The 13703-nt window shown below is 34.2% G+C and overlaps 1 protein-coding gene across 4 annotated transcripts in view; it reads right to left on the reverse strand.

Moving 5' to 3' along the window:
• Positions 1-1421: 1421 nt before the first annotated feature.
• LOC135222840 (insulin-like growth factor 1 receptor) overlaps positions 1422-13703 on the reverse strand; it is a 303311-nt gene continuing 291029 nt past the window's right edge. For all 4 annotated transcript variants that reach the window (XM_064261171.1, XM_064261170.1, XM_064261172.1 and 1 more), the window contains 5 exons: positions 12863-12999; positions 7772-7936; positions 6963-7036; positions 4714-4820; positions 1422-3335 (listed from right to left, as the gene is read on the reverse strand). In XM_064261171.1, coding sequence (XP_064117241.1) covers positions 1972-3335; positions 4714-4820; positions 6963-7036; positions 7772-7936; positions 12863-12999 — 1847 coding nt within the window. In that variant the 3' untranslated portion in view covers positions 1422-1971. The remainder of the gene's footprint in view (positions 3336-4713; positions 4821-6962; positions 7037-7771; positions 7937-12862; positions 13000-13703) is intronic.

Below are 13703 nucleotides of genomic sequence, written 5' to 3' on the forward strand. Positions count from 1 at the left end.
TACACAATCACAGTAAACTTAAAACAAGAAAAATAATTATTTTAAAGGAAGTAAAACCCTCGTTCTTTATACATTTATTACAAAGAACATTGCAGTACAAATTCTTCATATAAATTGCACACAGCCAACAATATGAGTACAGCCTCTATTTTCTGGGCCAAGCGCCGTTCATTGGTGGACATTAAGTAATGTTGTAGCACACTGGAATTGAGGTTATTATGTATAAACATTCATACACAGATATACAAATTATTTTTAAACATGCATGTATGCATTCACACAAGCACACATACGCACAAACGCATACATATATAAGGAGAGAGAGAAAATGAGATACCGAGAGAATACCCAGAAAAAAAAAGAAAAAGAAAAGAAAAATAAAGACTGGGAACGAAATCATAGGGGAAATAGGACATGTAAAGACAAGAGAATGTAATTGTAATACGTGTAATTAAACTGCAAATAATATATATAAGATTTTAAATAACAGTAAGGAAAACCCACGCATAATTTTCATTTCGGTACATCTGAAATAACCGTAAATTAAACATAATTATAGCCTTTCTTTTTTTTGCAAACATAGCATTGAATGCACTGAATTTTTTTATTTCACATCATGAACCTCTAAGAATAGTTGGAAAATATGATATATGAAAATAGCATAATACGAAACGAGCTATTTAACAGTGATATATCATAAATAAACTAGGCTTTTTATCATAAGGTAACTTACGTTAAAATAGATAACTAATGATGATTAGGCACTATCTAGTGTGAAAGGATAAAAATATAGAATACATACGAAAGGAAATGAATTAGTCAGTATCAAATTAACAAGTTTTTGATTGCAATAATGATGACACGTTGTGAAAAAAAAAATCATGCTGAAACACCGGAGTTCTACACAAATTCATAATAATGAAATGAAAAAAAGATGACCATGCAAAAAACTAAAACAAGAAACTTCCTAAAATGTGACAATAAAAGAAAAAAATATTAATATCCTTTTTATTTGATTTGGGTGAAGATAACTGCGAACCTAGGATAATTAGGCCTTGGCATAGCCAATCTGCAAAACTGAAAAAAGTTCTTTATAGACTTTTTATAGGTTAGCAAAAGCATATACAGGTACGGAGAGAATGTTTTTGTTGGTAACATAATCGACGCATGGGTGTCAACTGGGAAGTATTAGCCTTCTGCATTTGCTGTCGTTGTTTGATAAACCTGAAGTCGTATTCATAAGAGGTGGACTTTGGAGGCAGCATCCAAATGATTTAAATGTTGATTACTCAAATTCATTAGAAAGATTACATTTTCTCTCTCTCTCTCTCTCTCTCTCTCTCTCTCTCTCTCTTCTCTCATCGTCTCTCCCGTCTTCTCCTCATCTCTCTCTCTCTCTCGTCTCTCTCTCTCTCCTCTCTCTCTCTCTCTCTCTCTCTCTCTCTCTCTCTCTCTTAGAAAGAAAGCTGGAAGGCTCATGAGTTTTTTAAAAGCGAAGTCTTGTAGGCTGTACTCTATCAAGAAAGGACACTGCTTGAACGGCAACATACCGAGAAAACATAATACCTTTTATTTACGATCGTGATTATGCTGTTAAAAGCAACTCCTGCCATTATCTATGTACATCACTTCGCACCAGAATTTTCCTGTTGAAGCAAAACATAGCAGTTTATTTTCTTTCTACAACCGGTATCCAAAGACTTCCTTGGTCGTTCTCATTTGTGAATTAAACACTGAAAAGAAAAGCTAGTGACACTTCTCAAAACTTAAACAAATTGGCACTAACATTAAGCTCGGCGGACCTAGCGTAGGTCTTTCATGTTGAATGCACACTTTAATTCGGTTAGAAGGTTCATATAAAAGTCTTATTGTTGTGACTAACGATTTCCGATTAATGCTAATAATTGAAAGCACAATAGTTCACTATTCGGAGGCAGCAGAAGCAAAGATCCATGGCAAATCCAGCAAGGATCATAGCAAATCGAAGTCCTCCAGGGAACTCATTTTTCTGCGGTGGCAGCTCTTGGGGTCTGCTCTGCTCAGCGTGGTGCTTCTGGAACTCGGCAGGGAAGCCACTCCCATGTGCTCCCGAGCCTTCCTTCTCTTCGGTCTCGAGTAATGTTCCACAACGTTTAGAGGGTCTAGTTCGTCTAGTAAAATTTTGCCGCAAACATTTTCATATATTTTTCTGCACCGAGATTTTGGTAAATCACTACCTGGAATGACTGTACTTTGAAGTATTGGCATGTTTTCCAAGTGGTTACCCTTGCTATAAGAATGGCTTAGATAGCTGTCGTCTGTGGTAAGAGGTCGTGTTATCATTGTTTCTAAACTGTACCTCCTACTTTTTGCTAAATGAGGTTCTTCTGTTGGCTTCTGCTGCAAGATGTGACGATCACCGCGACTGGCATCAGTTCCATCTTCATGGTCATCACAATCGTCATCTATTTCGTTAAAATCACCATCATCATCATCATCATCATCATCACAACTCAAAAGAGATTCACTGAGATTGTTGTGTGCACTAAAACTACAAGATTCAATAGCACCTGCTTTAGTCGGGACAAGTTTAGTAGACATCATGCTGTCGGCCTCCGTACTTGGCAGTGATGGTTGCATGTTGTAATATTGGCCATGTTCACTCACTGACGATGTTCTGATTATATCGTCGCTTCGAGATCCCGTCTTTAAGGATGACTTCCTGTTTCTCGTTGGGGATGCTGGTATAGAGATAGAATGATGTCCTGGCAGTGTCCGGTTGGTAATATCAACGATACACTGAGGATAAGAGGATGACGATCCAAGCACAGCAGGGAGAAGAGTGGGAATTGAAGTTGATGGCTTCAGAACATGAGAAGGAGCTCTTGCAAACGCAGATAATGGGACATGGAGGCCAGGTGACAATTGGTTCGTAATTGGTGTTAATGGAATCATGGATGGTGTGAGAGGGTTGCTTGCCGGTGTACTAGGAGTGCTCAGTTGGAGTTGGGCGTAAGGCAAATCCTTGTTGTCTCCAGGTATGACTAACTGAGGGGGAGGATTCTGCAAACCAGCCGGTTTTCTACCTGGGTAAGACTGGATAAGAGGATTCTTGGCAGATAACTGACATGGCGGTCTTTCCTCCAAAGCAAAATTAGTATATAAGTGATTCTTTGGAAGTAGAGACAAGTTTTCATTACCTTCCTTGAACACTGAAGAGGTACGGCAAGAACTTGACTGTCTTTCAGTGATTTGAGGCAGTTTGCTATGACGAGATTTTTTCTTTGGCCACTGCCCTTTTCCTTGGAACTGTTTATGGTCAAATCTACAGAGAGTGAAGTCCTCATCTGAGCTCTCTGGAGGGCAAAGGAGAAAATCTGTCATGTCATTGATTAAAAGTAAGGAGAGAATTTGAAATAATTGTTTTCCTGTTGACTTCTGTTTTCTGGCTTGTAAAAGAATTTTGATTGAAATGAGCATAATTCTGTAATTACTTGGTACAAGGGTGAAATGAATTGAGGGTGCGGTGAAGTTTCTTAAGCCAATTTGATTTATGAGTTATAATGAAAGGGAAAATTAACACAAAAAATTTCACAACCGCTGCAAAACTTCATTCACATGAAGTTTACAATAACACTTTTACTCGGCAGTGTCTCAGGAGAAAAAATCTTTTTATGCAGTTAAACTGGTAAGGTTTTGGTTGCACCAATTTCTGGAGATGGTGTGGCTAAATAAGAAGCAAAACTTCGAAAAAAAATTTTTGTTTAATTATTACGACAAAAGTTTTTTTTTTTTTTTTTTTTTTTTTTTTTTTTTTTTTTTAACCTACTTTAAGGGAAAGAGAATTCTATTAGTGCACATTAAGCCAGGAAAGGACTGAACGTGACATTTTTCAGGAAAGGGAAGATGGTAAGGGAAATTATGAAAGAATGGATATCATTTTAGAGAACATTCTATTAGATGTTTTGTTGTTTGGGTGTTTTATTTAATATGCCTATTAATGCACAAATACCTGCGGAAATCTCTGAACTATCCCCTATTAATGTCGATAATATACACTCTTATAGTCATATATATATATATATATATTATATATATATATATAATATAATATATATATATTAATATATATTAATATATATATAAATTATATTATTATATAATATAACTATATATTATATATATATATTATATATATAATAATTATAATATTATATATTATAATATATATATTATATATAATGACGTAGGGTATATTATTTATACCAATAAATAAAAAATTAATATTATATATATATATAAATATTATATATATATAATTATAAATATAATATTATTATAGAATATAATATATAATATAATATATTAATTACTATAGATAATTATATATTAAATATTATAATATAATATATAGATATAGATATAGATATATTAATTATATAATATATATATATATATATATAGATACGCTTATATCTTCATATAATATGCGCGTCTGTATGAATGCAGCTGTGTGCTGATAACTGAGTTTTTAAACATGTATGTATATATATATATATATATATATATATATATATATATATATATATATATATATATATATATGTGTGTGTGTGTGTGTGTGTGTGTGTGTGTGTGTGTGTGTGTGTGTGTAAACTGTTCATCTCCATAGGACAGTGAGAAAGTCAGTATGGAAACCAACACAAAGCATCCAGTTATAAAAAATGACCTTACCATTGCTGAGATCAGGAGACGTGAGAAGCGCTATGTCGTCACTCTCATCTCCCTCGTTCTCTCTGACCTTCTCAGTCATGTAGCCGCCTTCTTCCTTCGGTTTGTACCTGATGACGAAAATTCAATTTGAATCTTTAAGTATTGCAAGTAATTATCTATCTATCTATCTATCTATCTATAATAATAAAATCCGAGGGGATCCTATTTCTCCTCCCCCGGGTGAAAGTTGGGGAGGCATGACAGCAAACCAGTTTGTCCGCACCTGGTGGGGTTGAAATAGGTAGGGGAACGGGAGGGTAGGGGAGACATTCACTCCTACTCACACTGAGGGACCTGGGGCAACCTGAATGAGCTGTAAGGTCTGTAACCTGTTTGTCCGCCTCGCATGGCGTGTGGTAGGTATGGGATCGGGAGGGTAGGGAAGACAGCAGCGCCGGGTTCCAGCGCAGATAGCACGTGCCAACAAGCTCGTAAGGAATAAAAGGCAGTTTTACATATTCCAGTGTTTTTTTTCGACAATTCAGTGGGATACGAATTAAATTGCTCGTTCCTTGGCTATTCTAAATTCTCTTAAAAGAGAAACGCATCTGAATGTTTGACTTAGCTAGAGCTCTCATATATCTAACTGTCGTCGTAATATTTCATGAGGACTGAAGAAAGACCTAATTAGACAATTTGCTGGACTCTCTTTGGAGAAAACAGTGTACAAAGACTAATGAAAAACTAGCTCTGCATTATATTATTAAAACGTCTGTTGCAGTTTTCATTTTTTTTGCTAAGGAAAAGAACAGGATTTGCAAAGTCGCCATATTTTATTCGATATCTTTCTATAGAATCCTGATATTTTCGTGTGAAGTCGCAATGTTTTTTGATGCATCAAATGCTTTTACCAGAAATTTCAATGTTTTCGTAAAAACAAACTGCAACATCTTAAACCGAAAATGAAATAATTTCATGTGAAGCTGCAATATTATAACGAGAAGTCATATCATCTTTATATTACGTTGTAGTATTTAGTATGTAGCTGCCCTTCTTCGTAGGTATATTGTAAGCAAATATTTGGCTTCCTTGCCTGGAAACGAACTATGACTGTAATGTGCAACGCTGGATAAATATCTTTACTTACGGCCGATATATGTCGCACAGGCCGAGTGCTTCTATAAAATGTGTCTGATACTATGGTAGCAAGTCGAGGTTTCACGATCATAGTGTTTTAGACTCTCTCTCTCTCTCTCTCTCTCTCTCTCTCTCTCTCTCTTCTCTCTCTCTTCAGTTTTTTTTATTCATTTACTTGTCTATTCATTCCCATTTCCATTTATCATAGGCCTCTCTATATTATTATGAGAATTGATAATGTTTGCCTAGATTGACTGATGCACTAATATATTTATGTTTTTTTTTTAGATAAGGTTAAGCTTGCCAATTTACCGATTTGATATAAACGAGAAAAAACGGTCATAGTAAGACGTAAAAATCTGTTGACTGATGATTAATCAATTCCAGTAATAAGTACGTGCTATAAAGATTCAAAAGCTATTTTTCTTTTGTCACTGGAAATGATAATAAAAAAAATTGTCACGCTCCAAAAAGCAAAATTGCATCTAAAATACGGAATTCAGTTGGAATAATCAGAAAAAAAAATGTTCAGCATCATGAATAATGACGATGGACGTTACTTCGTGCTTCTACCTGTTCCAGGTAATTTGTAATTAATCAGCCAGTTGATTGGTGTTTCTTTTGAGGAGAAAAAGAGAATATATTGCTTCCGAAAATAGAATGAAATTTCTGGTTGTTTTAACCTTAAGATTTCCTTAATTTCGTTTTATCAATGTTTTAAATTTTCGGTTATTTTAAAAGTTGGTTTAATTCTGAAGTGTATAAACAATTATAGGTATGTACCAATATTAGGAGTGATCACAATCAATGTCTTTTCATGTTAGTTTACTTTATTAAATCGATGAATCACTCAGTGATTATTACCTGAGAATGGTTATAATTTAGATTTTAATATTCAGTTTAGAGCAGATCAGATGTTTTTATTAAACGCTGTATTTCTGGGTGTCTGTTGCACTAGGTACAATTATGTCATATATGGCGTTAAATTAATCAATCAGGTAAAAATCCTGTAGTAGATTAAATATTTTATTCATGATTATATATTTTTGGTGTCGATACCTACAGATAAGATTGCGCCAAATGTAGCGTTAAATGAGGTCAATCACGAGAAATAAATAATTCCACCAACTCACCTCGAGTAGTCACTTAATCTCTTGTGGTAGAAGGAAACCTGCTCGAACCTTTGCTGGTAATCAGAGGACGTTTGCTGAAGAAAACAGAAATAAATAATGATTACGTAAATAGAAATGTAAATGAATAATAGATTGGAATGGAGGCAAGGCTTTGGATATGAATACAAGTAGAACGAGAGTATAAGCAATCATTCGTTAGGCTAGAGTAATCAAGTGAATATGTTAAAGTAAAAGTGTGAAAACCAGGGATTTTCACGAAATCTCTGAAATTTTCGTGGAATTCGTGAAATCACCTCATCACTTAGGGACATTTGATCCCTGAGGGTCTATAGTAGATTCACATCAACCGTGCATTTGATGTCTAGGCCAGGCCCTTACGACGCTCCTGATTTGCTGGTGATAAGCCAATCACAGGGCTGAAAACTCTCAGTCTCTCTCGAGAGTTCACATGGGTAGGATCTATGTTTCACCTCTCCTGAGGGATACGTCTTTCAGGAGAGGTGGAACATACATCCTGCCTATGTGAACTCTCGAGAGAGACTGAGAGATTCCAGCCAATCAGGAGCGTCTTAAGGGACGGACCTAGACATCAGTTGCACCGCTGATGTGAATCTTCTATAGTACTAAACACGGTGAAACAGTGTAGATCAAATATTCCCAAGAGAATTGGTGATTTCATAAATTCCCCGAAAATGTCAGGGGTTTCGTGAAATCCCTGTTTCTACTATTTTACCGTAACTTTTATAAAACTAAATAAAGTTTCAATGGATGTAATCTTATGTAAAAACTTAGTTACAATCTCAATTCACCTTCAGAAGGAATTTGGTGATGGCCAAGAAGTTGGGTCTCTCCTTCGGGTTGTAATTCCAGCACTGCCGCATCAGCCGCTGGAGAGGCCGAGGGCAGTTCCTTGGGCGTCCCAGGGTCGCGTACTTCTCCACCACCAGGCGGATGACTTCGTCGTTAGTGTGGTTCTGAGGGAGATGAATATTATAAATAATATATATATATATATATATATATAATATAAATTATATATTATAAATATAAATATATATATTAATTAATATATATATTATATATATATAATATATTAAGCAACAAACGTCCTTTAATATCTAATTCGCCTCTACCTCAGAAATCAAAATATATTTTCCATATATGTTAACTACAACAGTTTTGTCAAGGCCGAGGAGGGTTGATGCCGGACTCATAAACAACGAGCGCGACAGATTTGTAGGTGAGAGGCGGAGTAACTTATATCATCTCGTGATAGCTGTGTGGTTAAAGGCGCTTCACTGTACGTCCTGATTTCTGGGTTCCTAGGTTCACGCCCGGGAGCCGACGAAATTACTATAAATTAAAAACCTGCCTTCAGTTAACATATATGAAAATATATCAATTCTGAGGTAGAGCGAATTAGATATTAAAGGACATTTGTACATTAATATATGTATGTTAATAACGCTGATGTGATAAAAATTCATATTATATATATATATATATATATATATATATAATATATATATATATATATATATTAACATATATATATATATATATATATATATATATATATATATATATATATATATATAAATAAACTTATATCACATCACCGTGATTCATTTCCATCCATCAGCTACAATGTCCTTTAATATCCAATTCGCTGTACCTCGGAATTTCGGAATTAATATATTTTCCATATATGTTAACCGTTGGGGAATTTTTTAATCAAAAAATAATTTCGTCCTCTCGTGGGTTCGAACCAGTGCCCAGCGGACAGATTAGAAATCAGGACTTCAGTGATGATTCGGCTAACAAGTGAGGACATTGTAGCTTGATGCATATATATATATATATATATCTATATAATAATATTATATATATATATATATAATATTTATAATAATATATATGTATATATATACACACACACACACACACACACACACACACACACACATATATATATATATATATATATATATATATATATATATATATATATATATAAATATATATAAATGTGTGTGTGTGTGTGTATTCTGCTCTAACAGTTATTGAAGATATTTGTATCTTTATTTCAGTCACTTTCAGTGACGTTTTAAACAATATAGGTCGCTTTGTTTATAGTCAAACAAAGTATGGCATCACACAGTCTGCAAATCAAGGTCCGCGCAACGTTGTGGAAACAAGTTTGATTTACAGTAAGCGTTCTTGTCCAATTTTTTCGGGATTTTGTTACTAAATCTTCATTTCTATATGTCTGTCGTTTTATTTATTCATGCCCTGTCGCATACTCCTTTGTATGCATATTTTAGCTTATGCTTTCGAACATAATTCCGGAAATAACAATAATAATAATTTCAATAACTAGTAATATTTCGAATAAAGAAGTAGTCTAAACTTCAATTAAAGAATAAAACAAATACAAACCTATGAAAGAGGATTAGAGAAAGCATTTTCGATATGTGACCAAAGAAGAATAGAATAATATAGCGAATAATAAAGAAAGAAGTACAACTTGAACAAGGAAGACAGTAACAGAAGACAAAATTGAATTTTTTTTAATTTCCCATAAAATGTATCAACCAGACTATATGGGTAATTGCCGTTGTAGTTGCAGAAAACTACATTTAGTGGTGGAACGCTCGTGTTAAATTTAGCTTTTTTCATTTAAATCTACAAAAAGCTTTTATTTAGCTCAAAGAAGAGAATTCTAAAATTGCAGAAAGGTAGAATTTTAATTCAGGAGTGTATGAACTTTTGGCAAAGAATAAATATGAAATGCTGAAATCTATATAATCTGCATCAGAACTTGAGAGATTCAAATAACTGAAATTTTATTCACAATTGTTTAAATAAGCAATTTATATGCATACAGACTGTTATAATTAGAAAGGATCATATCTCGCACAGAAACGTCTGAATAATGTGGAACAATAAAACAATGAACTCATAAAATTATTGTAGACATATAGGACAATGCTCAGAGCATAATTGACGATAAACGTTCCCTGTTTTTTTCATGATATTTGCAGAGAAACTGACCTGTAATTTAATGGCAGGAAAGAGCAAATAACTGTATAGTTTTCAGACACAAAAGTATTTAATTACGAACTCTGAAAATCGACCTGAAATATGAGTCGTCATTTTATGATCTGAACGCAGACGTAGAATGGAAATTGTTAGGTCCGTCTTTGCTCTTAAATTGCGATATTATTGACAAACGCGTTTGTTGCTGTTGCAGTGTTATTGCCATACCGAAGGAATAAATGTGTTTGGTTCGGTTTGTATGTCCGTCTGTTCATTGTCCACACATCGCATCATAGTTTAAGCTACTTACTCTAATCGTAATAATGACAACGCATGAAGTAGTTATATTGAATGGCATGTATAGATAAACATCATTTAGAACACACAGAGAAATAAACAATTAGCACAATAACAGGCAAATAAGAGGGACTGGTAAAATAAATTTTAGTTACAGGTAGGGATAAAATTTACAGGTAAATATCAAGTAGGAGAACAGACACATGTTTAGAGCATGATGATGTAGTATCATTCCAGGAAAATATTTCGTGAAAAGGCTTTTCCTGGAAATAAACTTAATAGCCATTGCATAATAATATGGAAACCCCATCTCATTTAGAATTTAATTGCTTTTGCAATGTAAGATGTGTTTTTGGATTGGTGCTCCCCTCAGTTATGCATTTGAGTTTTTATTTATTTATATAATATAATATTAACCTTAACACGCACATACTAGTTACTGGGCGGGCGAACACTCCTCTTCATCGGTGCTTATCATATGATGGATCATAAAGTTCATGAATGTATTCATGAAACTTTGCCTCCTAATAAATGGCTGAAATATTTTTGGAAATGATGCTCTCGTAAAACCTCGACCTTTTATATAATAGCCAATATTTTAGCGGTCTTCGACAATGTCTGTTGATTAGAGGTTTGTCAACTGTCTTGATCACATATTTATCTCTACCAACGAATATGTTACCGTGAGTTCCTGTCAACCATATCCTTACAAGAAGAAGGCCACTTTATTTGTATTTTCTTTGCTAACACCGACGTTCGGTGTTTTATCCGCCTAATATGGCTTTGTAAACATTTGAATGTTCCTACATATACTAGCATGAACGCTATGTGGTGATGAGGTATCCTTTTTGAATTCAATAACCCACTTTGCTCGTTCTTACTTTAACATTTCAGTAGCAATAAAGGTCTTGAAATAAGTCGTTATGTAAAAGAGATTAGATTTCGAGCAAAGTTATTTCAGAGTTTAGCAGATAATTTCGTTTTTCGACAGTAACCTGATAGGACTGAAGTTTTTCTTTTTAACTACGCAGGATACATTGTTTCCTTTCACTTAGATTCTAACGTTTTTGTCAGTTTTCTGTGATAGCTGTAAATTCATTTCGTTCTCGAGTGAAAAGATATACCTGTTTTCAGGTGTCCTGACTTGATGGAGCCTTTTCTCAGTCTAAAGTAAAGAAATGCTTTCGATCACTGAATATAAATGACTTCGGGAAGGAATTTAACTGGCATTTCAATTTCCACGAACGAAGATCTCGGTCAATTTTTGCGTTGCTCTTTTACGTGATATGTAGTCTGAATTTTGCTTCTGTATTTTAAATCACAGGGTTATGTTTTGGGGTGTAAAATGCTTTAGTATTCACGCGTCAGACTTCTCATTTCCCGTTGTTTTGCTCACTTGCTTTATGATTAAAAACAGCAGTCACAAGGAAATAATTTTTTCTTGATCATCGAAATTAAAGAGAGTATTGATCGATTTTATGAAAGTTATGCCTTAAAAAGGTTTCTATTCAAACGCAACGAGGCTGACTCGGAAGTTGCAGCTCGTTTGCAACTTGACGATAGGCATTAACTTGCAACAAAGCAAAGTAACTTAATTTGATTTCAGGGATAGAAGTTAAGAGTCGTTAATAAACGAATGAAGCTCAGAAGATCTGAAAGCTAAAAAGTGGATGTCTAAGTGGAGTGAGAGACAGCAATAAAAGGACGCGGATTGAGGTCAGGAGTTCTGTAGCATATTCAGCCTTCCTTCGTTACTTTGAAGTTTGATTACGAGGCGGTCCTTGACGAAGAATAAAAAAAAGAAGTAGGCGAAAGAAAGTCAGAAAAAGGAGAAACCCGACGAACAAGAGAAAAAAAACAACCTGGCGTAAAGTGAATCCGGGGGCCGTATTGATCACTGCATTCCAAGCCAAGATAGCGACTCAAACACGCATAATGAATCGATGACCTTCAGGACGTCTCCTAAGGGCGATTCTCATTCAGAATCAACTTGCGTCACTCTCCAATCCTTTTACGTTAGTGTCACTGACCTCTGTTACGGTGTCGTTTGTAGGTACTTACTCCAATCGGTTCTTCTTCATTGCAAGAGGACCTGTATCATTCCAGCAGCCTTAGAAGGTAGTACCTACAGTTTCGTATTATTTAAGACCCATATTTTTCTTTTTTACTGAAAGTCGATCTTTATCACTTAATCCGCAGGCCACTGTAATACTTCGAGTGCCAGTAATACGCTTATCAGTCTTTGATTTAATTACCTATCCCTACTCAATTTCAAATTTTTAAAAAACTAGATGATGCAAATTTGATAATACGCTTTGTTCTGCAATCATTGTGTTTATATGTAAATCATCAAAATAAATAACTCATATTTCTCCTGTCAGATCTTCTCGTTCTTGTATAACACTTGGACTTTTAACATGAGATTTTGAAGCTGTTATTTAAGTCTGTTAGCGTTTTTCTGAAAGAATATAATTGATAATAATAATAATAATAATAATAATAATAATAATAATAATAATAATAATAATAATAATAATAATAATAGCTATTATATAAGGACTCACTTTATAAGGAGTGACGCCTCTAGTGGCCATCTCCCAAAGCAAGACTCCGTAACTCCAAACGTCACTCTGCGTCGTGTACATGCTGAACTGAAGACTCTCTGGGGCCATCCACTTCACGGGCAGGACCCCTTGGCCCTCTGGGTAAAAAAAAAAAAAAAAAATGATCGCCTTATCTAAGGAATGTTCTTCAGTAAAAGCATAAATGTATTGTCAAATAAAATTTGTCTGGAAAGATTGGAGGACATTATCAACATGTCTTTTTTTAAATCAGCAATTTTGAACTTATGAAAAAAAAACATTTTTTTGACAGAATTTCTTTGTTATCTTGGACAAAGAAAATTTAATTTTCACTTTGTTTAAATAAATTTGCTTTACAGATTTGTGTTAAGATGTTCTTAGGTTACGCAAACATTTAACTGAATGAAATACATGGCTATTTCTTAAAACTGTTATTGATAATTTTTATGCTACAGAAAATATTTACAAGAAAGAGAAAAGAAAAGTTATGTTCGGGGAACCAATTACAGTCCTAGTTTAAGACGTAATGTGTCGGTGGAATATAAACCTATAGAGCATTTTCAAAGTACTGAAACATAAAATGGAGCTTTTTGTAACTTGGAGAATCGCACGACTACAGAATTACTTGCATGAATATAGAAAATACGGATACAAAATTTTTAGAACTGAATTGAATATAGAATTGAGGTCAAAGGCCAAGCACGGGGACCTATGAGATCATTCAGCGCTGAAAGAGAAATTAAGAGTAGAAAGGTTTGAAAGGTGTGACAGAAGGAAAACCTCGCAGTTGCACTATGAAACAATTGTTAGGAGAGGGTAGAAA

Source organism: Macrobrachium nipponense, chromosome 8 (genome assembly GCF_015104395.2).
Source record: "Macrobrachium nipponense isolate FS-2020 chromosome 8, ASM1510439v2, whole genome shotgun sequence".
Taxonomy (NCBI): domain Eukaryota; kingdom Metazoa; phylum Arthropoda; class Malacostraca; order Decapoda; family Palaemonidae; genus Macrobrachium; species Macrobrachium nipponense.